General features: G+C 35.7%; 2 protein-coding genes across 4 annotated transcripts; one reads left to right on the top strand and one right to left on the bottom strand.

Moving 5' to 3' along the window:
• Window positions 1–1,317: 1,317 nt before the first annotated feature.
• On the bottom strand, window positions 1,318–6,589 carry LOC143593008 (SH3 domain-containing protein 3-like). Its single transcript, XM_077072760.1, has 10 exons — window positions 6,450–6,589; window positions 4,821–4,943; window positions 4,663–4,732; window positions 3,679–3,824; window positions 2,800–2,901; window positions 2,477–2,674; window positions 2,332–2,394; window positions 2,122–2,211; window positions 1,962–2,036; window positions 1,318–1,765 (listed from the first exon to the last, which is right to left on the bottom strand). Exons 1-10 carry the CDS (start codon window positions 6,507–6,509, stop codon window positions 1,646–1,648), a joined length of 1,047 nt encoding a protein of 348 aa, XP_076928875.1. The 5' UTR covers window positions 6,510–6,589; the 3' UTR covers window positions 1,318–1,645.
• Window positions 6,590–9,975: 3,386 nt separating this feature from the next.
• Window positions 9,976–12,739, top strand: LOC143593013 (uncharacterized). Of its 3 annotated transcripts, none has more exons than XM_077072765.1 (4): window positions 9,976–10,208; window positions 10,494–11,386; window positions 11,470–11,574; window positions 12,470–12,739. In XM_077072765.1, the coding sequence occupies exons 1-3, from the start codon at window positions 10,124–10,126 to the stop codon at window positions 11,566–11,568; spliced, it is 1,077 nt and encodes a 358-aa protein (XP_076928880.1). In that variant the 5' UTR covers window positions 9,976–10,123; the 3' UTR covers window positions 11,569–11,574; window positions 12,470–12,739. The 3 variants fall into 3 exon arrangements, with proteins under 3 accessions (XP_076928880.1, XP_076928881.1, XP_076928879.1); XM_077072766.1 differs by having other exon boundaries at window positions 9,976–10,212; window positions 10,528–11,386; XM_077072764.1 differs by having other exon boundaries at window positions 9,978–10,208; window positions 10,485–11,386.
• Window positions 12,740–14,867: the final 2,128 nt, after the last annotated feature.

The following is a 14,867-nucleotide window of genomic DNA, read 5'->3' as shown; positions in this document are numbered from 1 at the left end:
AACCCATTGGCCGGAATTGATCCCAACCAAAAAATTGTTTTCTCTGTGAGTCTCAACTTTCAATCTATTTTCTTCCGATATAAGTTGAAAGTTGAGATTGTCATAAAATATTTCTTCAGTTATGATTACTCCCAGTTAATAATCCAAAGTTGAAATTATTAAAATCTAATAACAAAATAACCCCTATTTTTAATGGTTTGAGTGTACACTTAGTTTATTTTTATTTTTTTTGGTGGGGTGTAAGGAGTATTAAGTTTCATTATGCATATAGTTTAGTGTATAAGTGTCATTAACGAGATTAATAAGTTTAAACCTCTTTTCTTACGGAAAAAAAATCACAAACACCACCTTGTCATGATAGTCATCAGTTCTTCGAAAGTTTACATACCTATTAACAAATTACAAACTGTTCAACTACTTCAGTGACATAAAAAGATTGTATTTATTAAGTTGTCTTTTTTACTAGATATATAATTTTATGAAAAATGCATCGTGTTCTTTTGACTTTCACCTATGATTATTTTAATTATATAAAATATTTGTTGACGATTGCACGATGGGATTAAATGCATATTATAACATTTGTCACATCATAAGTACTATATTTATGAATAAAATGTTCCAAACGTAACTCTTCCGGTGGTTATGTGTTAGTGAATGTGTTGAATGTAAAACGTTAGTTGTTTGTGATACGTAGTCAATGGGGTTTTAATATTTCACATTAAAAAAATATGAGTTAGGACACGTGTTATAGAGAAGGCGTGGTAGGCTGGTAGCCATGTAGATCAACAACAGCGACGCATCACACCCGACGGCAGGGGCGTGGAAACAGTGGTGTGAACTACTTAGCGGAATAGCGGGCGTGATGGTCTAATTTGTTATTTCTTTTATTATTATTATTATTATAAAATTACTTTTTCTCCGCCTCACCCCATAACCACATTTCACATAACACAAATTTGTAATGTGAAATGTTAAAACCTTCACCGCCTACATGACGAACTCATATCTCACATTTTACATCTCTCATAACACATAGCTAGCCTGGTAAGGTGAAATATGATTGTGGGATGATGTGGAGGTGACGGTTTTCTCATGCCCTCCTAGCCCTCTCAAACCTTGCCCTTACGTGCCCTCGGTGTGACAATGTTCCATGCCATTGCGCCTACGTGGAAGGGGCTCGCAGCCACTCATACCATAACACATGGATTAGTATAGCAAAGAAAAATATTTAAGATTGCATCTTTATTCATATATTGTAAATACTTATAAAGTATCAAATTCTAAATACTATTTACATCTTAATTTTTTAAAATTTTTAGTGTAAAAAATTACTTTACTAAGATTTTCTAGCGGATACTTTTGCCACTTTTCACCTCCTTTACTACGATTTCTCAGGCCTTGGATCTCAGGTATCATCGGGCCGGTTTTCAGAATGGCTTGCGTAAAAAAGAAAACATTTTTACATTCATGTTCTTGAAACAAAACACCACAGCATTCATTTGTCATATGACCATTTAAAGTACATATTCATCAACTATAATCTTCTCAAAATATAAAACCTATCAAGTAGAAACAACAAATGAAATGCTACAAATGGAATTTAACATGAGCAATATGCGTAAAGAAAATACAAGACCGTGGATTAATAAAAGTCAGGTGTTCCGTTGGTGTTAGGAAGCCTTTGACGTCTCTCCACATAAGCAGACGGAAACCACCCGTTTCTACCTCTGCATTCTCCTTCTGACCATCCTGACGGGCTCACCTGAAGATAATAACTAGATGTAAATATATGAACGGGCCGATACGTCAGGCAATGGGTCAAACTGGTTTCGGTTGAAATAGATTTAGAATGTTAAATTTATTAAAAACTTGGACTGAGCTAGAAAAACTATTTGACCCGTTTGACATAAAATACAGCCCAAATTGACCCGTTTGAAAAAGTGATAGATTTTACTAACCTTTCGCACTACAACGTAGTCACCAATTGCCAAGCTTAGTTCCTTATCAGACGAAGCTTCAAACCCATGCATCGCCTGCATAATAATATAACATCAACCCAAATCAATAAATTAATCATGGCCCACTAGTTAGGTACTCTATTAAAAAAAAAAAGATTACCTCAGCCAAAAAGTACTTAGTTTTATCCGATACAAGATTAGACGGTACTGCAGGCGGTGCAGACTCTCTCCTTTGTTTATCAGAAACCATCTATCAAAAAGTTCACAACATCACACAAACCGTCAATTGCAAACAAAGCACAGCCCAAATAGGCCCGTTCACAGAAACACGGGTAAAATTGCCACCTCAGCAAATTTTATTAGCACTAACCTCAGCTTCTATCTGGTGTAGAATAGCAGCTACTCTCTCATGATATGTTCTTTCACCTTCAACCTTCAAATTCATTAAAAAGGTTTATTAAAACGTTCAAATATTATTCTTTTAACAAAAGGTGAATGCATAGTTGTATACGAACCATTGCAACGAGTCTCTGAAAAGTAAGCCTTTGTTGCTGTGATTCAACAGCATCCAATGCAGCAGATGCTTCTTTACCGAGTACAGCCATGTTTGATTTAAGTTCCTGCATTCTAGCTTCGGCTGCATGCAACTTGGTCACGTTCTCGGGAATCGGAGCTTCTCTAACTCGGGCCTGTCTTCTAGAAACTTCTGCAGCCTGTTTGCTTTCACATTCAGTTATAACTTATAATCAATGTGATAACAAAGTTTAGAATCACTAGAACATGTTATCGAAAATGAGAGTTTCAACCCGTTTACTTATGAACGGGTCGACCCGATTACCTGTGTCTCTGCTTCTTGCCTCATTCGGCTATAACGTTGAGCAAGATGTCGAGCGTCTTCTAAAGGAGCTCCGCTTATCATTGCTCTTAAGGGTTCTAAAATCTGAAAATTTTAGAAAACTTAAAAGTTAACAGCGATAAACAAGAAAAAGCGATATAGTGTATAACATGTCATTAGAGGGTAAAGTTAAAACACAAAGGGAGACAAAAATGAGAAGTGTGAGAAGGATTTGTGACCACACAAAAAAACCCCTTAAAACTAAATTCAAAAAAAATAATAAAAAAATCATAAGTTCATAAATCAAAATATAAATAAAAAACGAAAAAAATTAAAAACTAAAATGTTTCCGCCATCATTCCCGTTCAAAAATTTTAAAAAAAATATATAAAAAAATTGAGGAAAAGACACAATGGCGAGATCAAAGACAATGACGAAAATGAACAAAAGACACAATTATAACTGAAAAGGACACAATAGGTCGCAAAATATAACACAATGCCGGACAAAATATAACACAATGTTGAGTAATATAACACAATATAAAGAAAAAAAGACACAATATCAAGGAAAAAGACACAATCAATGACAAAAATAAACACAAAACACAATGATAAACAAAAAGACACAACGACTTTTTCACTTACCATTGTGTTTTTTTTTGTTTTTTTATGAGAACGAGAAAGACGGTGGAAACATTTTTGTGTTTTTAATTTTTTCGTTTTTTTATTAAATTTTGAGTTATGATTTTTTTATTTATTTATTTTTTAATCTTTTTTTTGAGGGTTTTTTTTTGTGGCTAGAAATCCTTCTCATCCTTCTTATTTTTGTTCCCCTTTGTAGAATAACTTGACCCGTCATTAGAATAGATTATTAAATAACCTGTGTGAATAACAGTCTTGTGAAATCTTCTTGCTCCTTTTCCACATGTTTACGTGCATCACCGTATATAGAAGCTGCCTTGCCCAAAATTTCATCGTCGGCATTCTCCACTCCGTATTTGCAGCATTCTTCAGACAACTTGGTTCCTAATTTTAATCAATCAATCAATCATGCCCAGTAAAATCCCACCGACAGCAAAGTTATAAGTAGGGTCTGGGGAGGGTGGGATGTAGGCACACCGTACCTCCATCCAAAGGAATGAAGAGGTGGCTTCCAGAGAGACCCTCGGCTCTAAGTTCATGTGTATGAAGCAAAATAAAGGAAATCAAAGTTTAACAGTTATATACAAACTACTACTAATTATAATAATATTAATAATAAGATCACAGTTTAACAGCTATATAAAAGCTAATAATAATTATAATAATAATAATAATATATGTAAGGGAAATACCATTATGGTATGCGACCTAAATAAGTTAAGTCTAAGCCCTAAGGTATTCAATTCTCTCTAAAAATCCTTAACTTTAATTCTACTTCTCCACGAAATCCTATCCTCAACCATGTCCTCGGAGAGGTTTAGGTCTATCAAATCATGCCTAATCCTCTCATCCCAAGTCAATTTCGGTCGTCCTCTACCCCTCCTCCCCTCTATAGTAATGTTTTCTACGGATCTAACAGGATTCGTCGTCTATCTTCTCTTTACATGTCCAAACCATCTCAATCTCCACTCTCTTATCTTGTCTGCTATGTTCGCCACCCCTAATCTCTCGCGAAACACAACGTTTCTTATTCGGTCTAGCCTTGTGTGCCCACACATCCAACGTAGCATTCTCATTTCTGCTACCTCCATCTTCCGCACTTGTGCCTTCTTGATGGCCCAACACGTGGTTCCTAATTTTAATAATAATAATAATAATAATAAAAATATATTAATGTTTGGAAAATTGTAGCATATAGCGGTTTGGACTTTGGATTTTTCACCTGCTTCTATATGCTTATATCCTATGGATGTAAAAGCTTCTGCTGCTTTAACCAGTTCTCTTTGAAAATCCTGACAAAAAAAAACCAAAGAAAAATTAGGCCAATGTTTAAATATGTTAACGGAAAATTAATAAAGTGATTAAAATATGCATTGTTACCTTTCCTGAACGAGTTGATCGGTAGAGCTTTTCCAAGTGCTGGTGCCTTTGCAATTCCAGCTCATCGATAACCATGACATCTGAATGTTCATACCCGCTCGCGCTGAACTGCTTTATCACAGCCTGAAACAATCAATATCAAGAATGTTAAATTACATATAGCCATATAGGCATATCCAGAATATACCTGCTTTACAATATATCTTTGACAGTAAAAAACAGGGTTTTTTGCATAGTTGCCAAAGGGTGAGCCTTCAACCTAGGCGTGAGGGGCTAAATAAACGAGGGCCCGAGATAAGCAAGGCAAGGCGCATAGCATAAGCATACGGTTTTTTGGGGTTTTAGACATGTTTTAGGCTTGTTTAAGGATAGTTTAAGATCGTTCCATGCAATATTTGGATGCTTTAGACCAGTTTGCCTGGAATTTGCAGAATTTTGCCAGAATTTTCAGCAATTGGCCAAAATCTCACAGACCCAAATCTGACTGGAATCTCGCCCGACGGTCGCCAGCTCGCCTGGATGGCAGCAAAGCCCTCTCCCTGTGAGTTGCCTTGCCCGAGGGCTAGGGACGCACCCGAATGGCTTTTGACAACGTATGTTTTTAGTCGGCTAGCACACCCCATTATTTTAAACAGGTCAGCCCAAACACGACCCGGTGGACCCGCTAAGAAGTTTGTTAACCCGTTTAAGAGTTTTTAAAGAAAATAATACTTTGATTTCAGAGATAAAAAGTGCTAAAATTTAAAAGTTAACTATTCTGATCTCTAATATCCGTATAACTATGAAACTGATTTTCCTTTTGAACCACTTTATCTATTCTTCACTACAACAGTTTTATTCTATTAGTTCTAACTGCCAACTCATCGGGCTCCCATTCGTTTACAGTCTCAAGCTAAATATATAAACCCAAGTTTGTTAATTGGGAGTGATGGAAAAATACACTAAAAGTCTAAAACGATTAACATAACACAAATTAAAAAAAAAGTTCAATCAGGCCGGCCATGAGGGAGGGCGGAGAGGTCGACCGTCCCCGACCCGATTACCCTAGTAGGCCCGAATTTTTTTTTTTAAAAAAATATTTAAACTGTTTGAAAAAAAAAATATGTATTCTTAATGCTTACACCCAATTAACCAATTCACTTGAGCCCATTTTAATTTTAAAAAAATGTTTTGCACAACCCAAATCATAACCAGCAATCCCATTTAAAAATTTAATCGTTTAAGCCAAATAAAAAAAAACTCCTTTCACTAAAGGCACAATTTTTTTCTCGACTTTGGCCCAACTTTTTTAATTTTCAGGGACGGCCATGAGTTCAGTATGAATTGGAGTAAGAATTGCTACTAAGTTAACATACTGATAAATGAACATAAACCGGATCGACCCGAACACTACACGAATAAGTATATTTTAAGTTCCAACCCTATTTCTTGATTAGTGCCTAAATGACCAAATGCATTAAACAGAAAGCACCAATTCTCAAGATAACAAAAACCCTAAACACAAATCTCAAACCCAATTCCCAATTCACTTACTATTCACTATATGCATACAAATTGAACAATAAAGATTCAAACTTGAAGTCAGCAAGATTCTTGAATAAGATAATTAAGGGTGATTGAATTAATAACCTGTTGTTGTTTGGCAACTTGATCTCGAAGCTTACTTGCTTGCTTCCTTAGAGCATCCATGATGACCAAGAATTGGGTTTATTAATTTGACAAATTGTGTGTGAAGCTGAAAATGATGAAGGTTTATTATCAGATCTTGACAACCTATAGAACGAAAGAATGGACTAATCTTTATAAATTTGCAAATGGGTCCTTTAATTTCATGTTAGTGTAGTCTTTTGATTTAGTTTGGGTTAGGGTTTCATTGTTATCGCGGACGTCGGACTTTGATGACCTATGGGAAGTGGTTTCAATGAATTCTTTCGTCTAACAAATTCAGTAATAAATCGAAGGCGTAAACAATTTAACCAAAATAAATAGAATTTATGAGGGGTCAACATTGTCGGTCGACACTAGGGATAACAATGAAATTCGAACTCAATGGGATTACTTGAAACCCAAAACATATGGACGAGTATAGGGTCGGGTAATCGAGTATGAGTTTAGTTTTGGAATTTTCAAGGGGGTGGACCAAGTTTAGGATTTGGTGATAAACCCAATTGTTCGGCCCCTGTTACCTGATAACATATACTCATTTAATCGATTATATATTCCACGTGATTTTCTTAATCATTTAATTATTCTAGGTATATGTAATGTATAATATACATGATTTTTTTTCGAATTGTGCACTTTTATAAACCACCAAAAACAACCCAAACACGCCCTTACTCCACAAGCCGGAGAGCAGCGCAAAGCCACACATAGAAACAATCATATGAATTTAATATACATGATTAAATTCATAGTTCGTACTAGCCTGATTTGTTTTAAATTTATACGGCATATAATATACCTTATTTATATTTAAGGGGTGTTTGGGTTTCCTTGTTTTTACCTCCTTATAACTTATTAACCATTTTAAGGAAGGGAAAAAGAAGTTTACATAAGTTAGGATGTTGTAACTTATGAAAAACTCCTTAAATTTATTTAAGGTATAAGGAGCTACAAATAAGGAATCCCAAACACCCCCTTAAGTATATGAGTTATACAATATACCCGATAATAATCTCGTAACATGTTGATATACACGATACCTAGCGGGTAATTTCCAAATAGATCCTTGACGGATTTTGAGTCATGTATGGGATAAAGTTTTATAATTTAATATGTGTTTGAGATTACTTAAACCAGACTCATTGTGATCCCTACTCAATGCTTTGAACATTGACACCTCGATCATTGCCGCCGCCAACTCCACTCGACCACCGTTGACAACTCTTTTACACCACATCCCCAACCGACCATGACGGTAGTGGTTGAAGACATCATAGGTGGCGACAACGATGGTGGAGACGTGATAGGGGAGGTTAAGGCGTGGGTAATGGGGGCAATGGGGTTGGGGTTGTGGAGAGGCGTCATTGGCGGTGGTGTGACTGGTTGGCGGCAACCATGGTGATAGGTTTTTGAAGAAACACTAACCGGAACCCGGACAGATTACTGGTAACCTAAGGGTTGGATAGCTGTTTCCCACGAGGGGTTGGATCCTGAGAAGATGGTTCTTCTGATAACCTGCAAAACAGACACCGTGAGCTCGTCACTGAGAAGGGGGGGTTCCTCCTTGTGACCACCCTCCGGCGTAAGAATCAGACTAGATTGCTCTTTAAATATAAAAGTATATTAAGAGATTGCTAGAGCAGATATCAGGTATAATATGATGATAATGTGATAAGATATGATGATCATACCATTTGGGGTATTTATAGCCGAAGGTAGGTTTCCAAGGAGGTGTGGCCGGCTGAATAGTATTCCTGTTCTACCAACTGTGGCCTACGCACGTGCCCTGCTGGTAGTTGGTGGGTAGGCAGCAGCTGATAGTGACCAGGCCTGCTGTGTACTATTCCTTTTCCACCAACTGCCGGCTATGCACGTGGTATGACAGGAGTTGGTGAGTAGGCAGCGGCTAATAGTGACATACAGTACAAGAGCATGCTGCTCGCCATACTGTTGTCAATAAGCTGTCGTATATTTGGTCAGATCTTTTGCCCATACCTCGACAGGTACAGTACAGAAGATCTTCCCGTATCGTACGGACTGGCTTAGTTGGGCGGGATTATTCCCCCTCCCGCCTTTGTGCGGGATTGTTCCCGGCTTTGCTCATTTCTTCAGGTGACAACTGTGATTGAGAGCTAAGTGCCTTGTGCGTGTAGCCTTGCTGCGCGGGTGGCCTTCCCTGATGGCTTGTATCCGCAACTGCGGGAACAGGCAGAGTCCTTCACCATTAGGAGGCATTTCCTGCGGGAACAGCTTGCGTACTGCGCGTAAGGACGTCACGTCTCTGAGCATGGTTGGTCCTGCGGATCCAGTTGGTTTCTGCGCAGACGTCCCTGTTTAAGGTGAGTCTTGCGGGTCCAACTGGGCTCTGCTGGGACCTACCTCTTCAGTTTTATTTCTTTTATGATTGTTTTACCATCCAAATTCATTACATTACAAATAATTTAATATATTACAATTGCTCTAAGTTTTAAAGCATTCGGGCGAATTCTAAATCTATCTATTAAAGTGCAATTTATTTGATGATTTTCAATTTATCAAAAAAAATCTCAAACTAAACACACCCTTTTAAAAAGTTGGACTTTTGTTGCTATTATCAATCCTTATAAATCAACATTTAAAGGGTCGAAAGGGACTAATAGAGTGCATTAAAACAATGCCCTTGATGGCCAAATCAAAACCACTAGAAACAATCGTTAACGTGTGAGAGAAAGATAAGGCTGAGAAGAAAGATGATGAAGTGAGGGCTTCACCTAAGAAGTTTCATATAAGTTTATTGTATGTTTCTTCAATACGGAAAAAAGAGTAAATCAATTATTTATAAAAATTAATTTCTACTTTAACCTTAGTTAGTTGAAAATACAAAATCCATGGTAAACAAATCCTGACATCTTGCAACTTCTATATATACAATTTCAAATATAACTCCATATCATTAGCTGTACATCATACATTATGTTTCTACTTCATTCTAATTGGACCTTCAAATACACTACACCTCCACTCTTCAGCTCTCTCTTCATATGAAACCTTCGCTTCCACTATGTACTTCTTTCACCACAACCGTGCCTTCGTTCCTCCTCCACCACCATCTCAATAACAACTTTCGTTTCCACCGATCTGTTAAAAAATATCTATAATAAAATAATAATAAAAGAAAATGAAAAAAAGAAACTTTTTAATATAATATAAATTATACAAAATCAATAAAAAGTCTTATACATATTAATTAACAAGATACCAATTCATTAAAAAAATATCTCAAAATATTATTAACAATCTTTTAAAATCATTTTACACAAACCAAAATTTCATTTTTTTTTAAGAAAATCATCTATTCAATACCAGATTATTTTCTTTTTTATTTTTAATATTTTTATTTTTCTTTAAAAATTTTGTGATCTTGGACACCCCCATACCCCTACCCCTCAGCAGCATATGCAACCTGCCAAAAAGTGCCAGTCACACTATTTTGTTATTATTTTTAACTTTTAATATTATTAGTGTATTACTACCCAAGACAACAAGATTCATCGGGTGGTTGTGTAGCCTTTAGCCAAGGCCTACCCTACTAGTGATCCATTGATCCATCGATTAACACTTACAGACAGACAGACAAAGAAACCAAGACAACCACCACCATGCCTTCAGGTGCTAAGAAGCGAAAAGCTGCCAAGAAGAAGAAGGTTAATGTTAATGACTCATCCTCAACTAACCCTCATCAAGGTACCTTTTTTAACTCATTTTGCTTTGTGGGTATGCCTTAATTTCACTTAAAGTTTATTAATTTAGTGTCTGCACATGCATCCACATATTGTGACTTTTGTGGGTCTTGCTTATCTGTATTGGGTATTTGATTTTATTGCATAAAGTTTGAAACTTTTGAGTTGTTTGACAACTAGACTCACCCAATTGGAATCTTTAGGGCCTTTTGAGGCTTAATTTGTAATTGATTTGAAAAAGATTGAAATTTTAAAATAATCTTGATTTGGATGGATCCAGTGATTGCAGAGGAGAATGATGGTGGGGAAGTTAGTTCTCCGACCGCGCAGGGTCCGTCGGTCGAGGTAGTTAACAAAGAAGATGTTTTAGCTGAAAAGAAATCGAAGGAGGGGAGTGTTGAGGTTGAAGCGGTGTCGAAGTCGAAGAATGTTAATGGGAGTAGCTCGAGTTCGAGTGATAGTTCAGATGATGAGTCGCGTGTGGTGGAAAAGGAAGTGGTGGTTGTTGAGTCTGCGCCGGTTGAGTCGGTTCCTGAAGAGATTTCGCCGATTGTTGAAACGGTTAAGCCGGTTGAGGCGTTGGTGGAAGAAGTGTCGCATGTGGTTGAAGAGATTAAGGGAGATGAGAGTAAAGATTTGGGTGTAGAAGAAGTGTTGGTGTCGCAAGTGGTTGATGAAATAAAGAGCGAGGAGAGTAAAGATTTCGTTGTCGAAGAAGTGTCACAAGTGGTTGACGAAATAAAGAGCGAGGAGAGTAAAGATTTCGTTGTGGAAGAAGTGTCGGTGTCGCAAGTGGTTGATGAGATAAAGAGCGAGGAGAGTAAAGATTTCGTTGTAGAAGAAGTGTCACACGCGGTTGATGAAATAAAGAGCGAGGAGAGTAAAGGTTTCGTTGTAGAAGAAGTGTCACAAGTGGTTGATGAAATAAAGAGCGAGGAGAGTAAAGATTTGGTTGTGGAAGAAGTGTCACGAGCTGTTGATGATTGTGCGGATTCTACTGTGGTTGCTGAACCGGTTTTGAAAGAAGACGAGGTGGAAAGATCGCAGCCGTTGGTTGAAAAGACCGAGTCGGAATCGAAGGACAACGAGTCATCCTCTGTACCTCCAAAAGACTTGGTTTCTGAAGCTAATGGTGCAGATTGTGCTAATGAAGTTGTGGCAACCGAACACTCTGATAGACAGGTATACTCTTTATTGTTTCAAGATGTTAACTTTTTTTATATATGATCTTTGAATGTTTCATAAAACTGTGAAAATGTATACAGGTGGTTCCAGCAGCTTCAACTCCAGTAGCAGTGCAAAATACGACCTCGTGGAAGAGTTGCTGTGGAATATTCGAGTTGTTTTCAGGATCCGCGCGGTAATATCAGGTGTGTTATCTTGAAATGATCTTAAAGTTGTTTCATTTTTAGTTTCTATAATTTTTTTTATCTGGTTGTCAAATGTTAAAAGATTACTAGTAATAATGTGACCAGGATGGGGTGCTGGATGAATATTCGAAGCTAATTCGTCCGTTTCTTTATAATTCCATAAATAGTGATTATGATGCGAAAAGTTATTGTTAGAATAATGATCAAACTTATTTGAATAAAATGATCTTGTAAACACTTTGATGCACTTTTGGAGTTTTGGTGACTTCTAAATTACTTAATTCATTTGGCCCATTTCTTTTTAGCTGAAATTATTATTGAACTTTCGGGCCCGTTAGCAGTATAACACAATTTTGCATATATGGGTCAAACATGTTACATGCCCCCTTGATGTGAAACTTACCAACAAGTAATCAAGTATACCCAAGGCTTGTTGCTTTATATGTTCGTTTTGTTCGAGTGACATAAGTTTGTTTCTTGTGTAGTTGTACACTTATTAAAAGATTTGTTTGGTAATTAGGACAAATTTATCATCTTAGATGCATTTTATGTTACAAAGATTTATGACATTTTTTAGTACATGTGTAACTGCAAGACAAATATTGTTTCCTCGATTTGTTTTAATTATTATTTTTTTTATAACATTGTGTTTATATTATTAATATTTGATAAAACCATGGATCGGATCTGGATCTGACAAGTTGGATCTTGGATCGGATCTGATCATGGTCCATTGCCTCACATCAACATCATCATGTACATCAGGTTATAACCAACAACTTATGATATTGTATGATAACATTTTAATCTTATATACGATATTATGTTAATGACTATAATGACTATGATGAATGGATTTTGTGGCTTGACATTATTGTTTGTTTTTTGAATACAGAAACCTGTCATCGTATCGAGCCATGGGACTGCTAGTCATTTCATGAATCTTGGCCAAGGTAGCTTGACGACGTTCTTGGTTTACTTTTGTATTTTTGTTTCTCGCGATATCGGATAGTATTTTCACTTTTTATATTATTGTGGGTGTGTTGTTATGGAGCTGATTTTGTGTTAAATATGTTGGTGCATTGAGTACATGACTATATGTTCTTAGCTATACAAATGGATGTGACCAATTTTGAACCTTAATATGTTTTTGGTTTTATCATAAGTATTTTTTAAATATGGTTTATTTTTTTCTTATATAATTTTTGAATTTGGAAACTTAAACCAGATAAATAAAAAATTGATGTAGCCATCGATGAAGATGATTTTGTGATGATATTTGCTCTCCCTCAAAACATTCGGTTAAAATCATCAAACGACTAAAATCTGGCAATCCTGACCATTGTCTCGACCCACCCTGATTTGGGTTGGTTTGTTGCTTTTTAAACTGTAGTCAACGGTTCAACTCATAATTTTATCAAAATTGACGGAATCATAAATTGTAGTCACTAAGCAGGTCCAAGTGGTAGGTCCGGAATACGGATTTCCTCATCTGATAGAACTTATATTTTAGATGACAAATAATTTAATCGGATGTGCTATTAAGGGTAATTTAGTTATCGTTAACATCTTCTTCCATACATACTTTTTACTCTTTTTTAAAAAAATTATTGAATCACTTCACGCTTTCTCTCATTGTTACTTTGCATTTTTTATCGATTGATTGAAGGTTCAGATTCCGTGTTCAATTTAGTTATCTTGATCACCCAACTAAAACTTATCTTTTAAGTAGTCTTGGCGTGGTTTAACCTTAATCACATTTATTATATATGGGATAATGTTGTTTAGCGTGTGACACATAAAGAATTATGTAATTGTTATGTCTAGTTTTTAGTAATAACCAATTGATTAAATATGTGTTAAAAACGTTTTGTAATTCGTTTTTCAAATGTAATTATGTATTGAGTCTTTGGCAGGCATATTATTGAGCAGTTTTCCTAAGTTATTTATTTTAAATAGTTTTTTTGAAATCGAATCCGTATTTTGGATCTATTAACAAAAAATATTTTCTAAATCTGAGTATCGGACCAAATGCGTGCCGAAAGAAGAAAGGTAATTTATTGTTCTTGTTTAACAAAATTTTATTAAATTTGTTAATCATTTATATATTAAATTATTATAAAAATATTTTTAGAATCTCGTTGACGAACTGAGAAAAAAAAAACCGGCACAAAAGTCCACGTGATAAGATTTATCTGTTTTGTCAAATCTCTTTTTCTTGTTCAAAGAGAGTGTTTGACTAGCTGAGGAAAGGAAATTATTAACTACATTTCACAAACATTTTTGTTTCCCCTAATTCTTTAAACTAATAAACTAAAGGTATATTGGTTTTATTAATCTCAACTATATTCTTTTGGTTGTTAACGGTTTTAACTAATGAATTTGGCTGCTGAAGGTCTTAATTTTTAACGTATTTGTTTCCAACTTCAGCGACTAACGAAATCCTAACATCGTTAGTTGCAAGTCGCCTGAAAAACGTTTTTGATCGGAAAAGTCACATTTTTTTTTCCAGAACACACCACTCGAGCACTGCCACCATGAGCACCACCAACCGTTTCTGACGATGGTTCTAGGGTTCCGCTGACCTCAATAGTTGGAGCTTATACTAGAAAATGTTTCCAAAGGTCCGATACAAAATTACAAAGATGTTTGAGACAAAAATGTTGAGTTTTCCAAAAAAAATGTGAGTTTTCGATTAAAAACGTTTTTCCGGCAACTTACAACTAAAGGCATTAGGATTCTGTTAGTCGTGGACCGTTGGGAACAAATACGTTAAAAGTTGGGACTGTCAGCAGCCAATTTATTAGTTTGGATTGACAACGATCAAAAGGCGATAGTTATGATTAATAAAAAACCACTATACCTACAAAAAAAACAATATAAACTTGATTTAAAAATATATTATGTTAACTCGATAACTCTCACTCATTCAACACTTTTCCTTTCTAAATTACTCTATTTTGATTGGCCCTAACTCCTCAAGGGTGTTAGTTGTGTCAGGTTGGCGGATTGACATGTTATCGGGTTGGCATGTTGAGATTCTTTAGCTCTAACCCAACCCATATATTTATTCGTGTCGGGTTGGGTCGACCCATTTTAATTCGTGTCGTGTTTGGGGTCAACCAATTTTTACTTTCATTTATGAATATGAGTAATATCTAATGACTTACTAACAATATTAACAATTGACTACTCTTATTCATATAAAACATTTTAATAATTTATGATAGATCAAACTATTTGTGTATGTTTACCTCTCATTGCCAATTAAAAAAAACTTGGTTTACATATAA

The sequence above is a fragment of the Bidens hawaiensis genome, unplaced genomic scaffold (assembly GCF_021521415.1).
Source record: "Bidens hawaiensis isolate Kalapana, Puna unplaced genomic scaffold, B.hawaiensis_p1.1 tig00041620_1, whole genome shotgun sequence".
In the NCBI taxonomy this organism is placed as follows: domain Eukaryota; kingdom Viridiplantae; phylum Streptophyta; class Magnoliopsida; order Asterales; family Asteraceae; genus Bidens; species Bidens hawaiensis.
The sequence above is the reverse complement of the archived record's forward strand: the minus strand, read 5'-3'. Positions and strand labels throughout refer to the sequence as shown.

Excerpts from the sequence above, each read along its gene's own strand:
- LOC143593008 (XM_077072760.1), bottom strand. The coding sequence starts at position 6,509 with ATGGATGCTCTAAGGAAGCAAGCAAGTAAGCTTCGAGATCAAGTTGCC. Across the intron at positions 3,825-4,662 it reads ATATAAGCATATAGAAGCAG|GAACCAAGTTGTCTGAAGAA; the intron begins GTGAAAAATCCA and ends GATTAAAATTAG. Across the intron at positions 2,902-3,678 it reads CAAGACTGTTATTCACACAG|ATTTTAGAACCCTTAAGAGC; the intron begins GTTATTTAATAA and ends TAAAATTTTCAG.
- LOC143593013 (XM_077072764.1), top strand. The coding sequence starts at position 10,124 with ATGCCTTCAGGTGCTAAGAAGCGAAAAGCTGCCAAGAAGAAGAAGGTT. Across the intron at positions 10,209-10,484 it reads CTCAACTAACCCTCATCAAG|TGATTGCAGAGGAGAATGAT; the intron begins GTACCTTTTTTA and ends GGATGGATCCAG. Across the intron at positions 11,387-11,469 it reads CCGAACACTCTGATAGACAG|GTGGTTCCAGCAGCTTCAAC; the intron begins GTATACTCTTTA and ends AAATGTATACAG.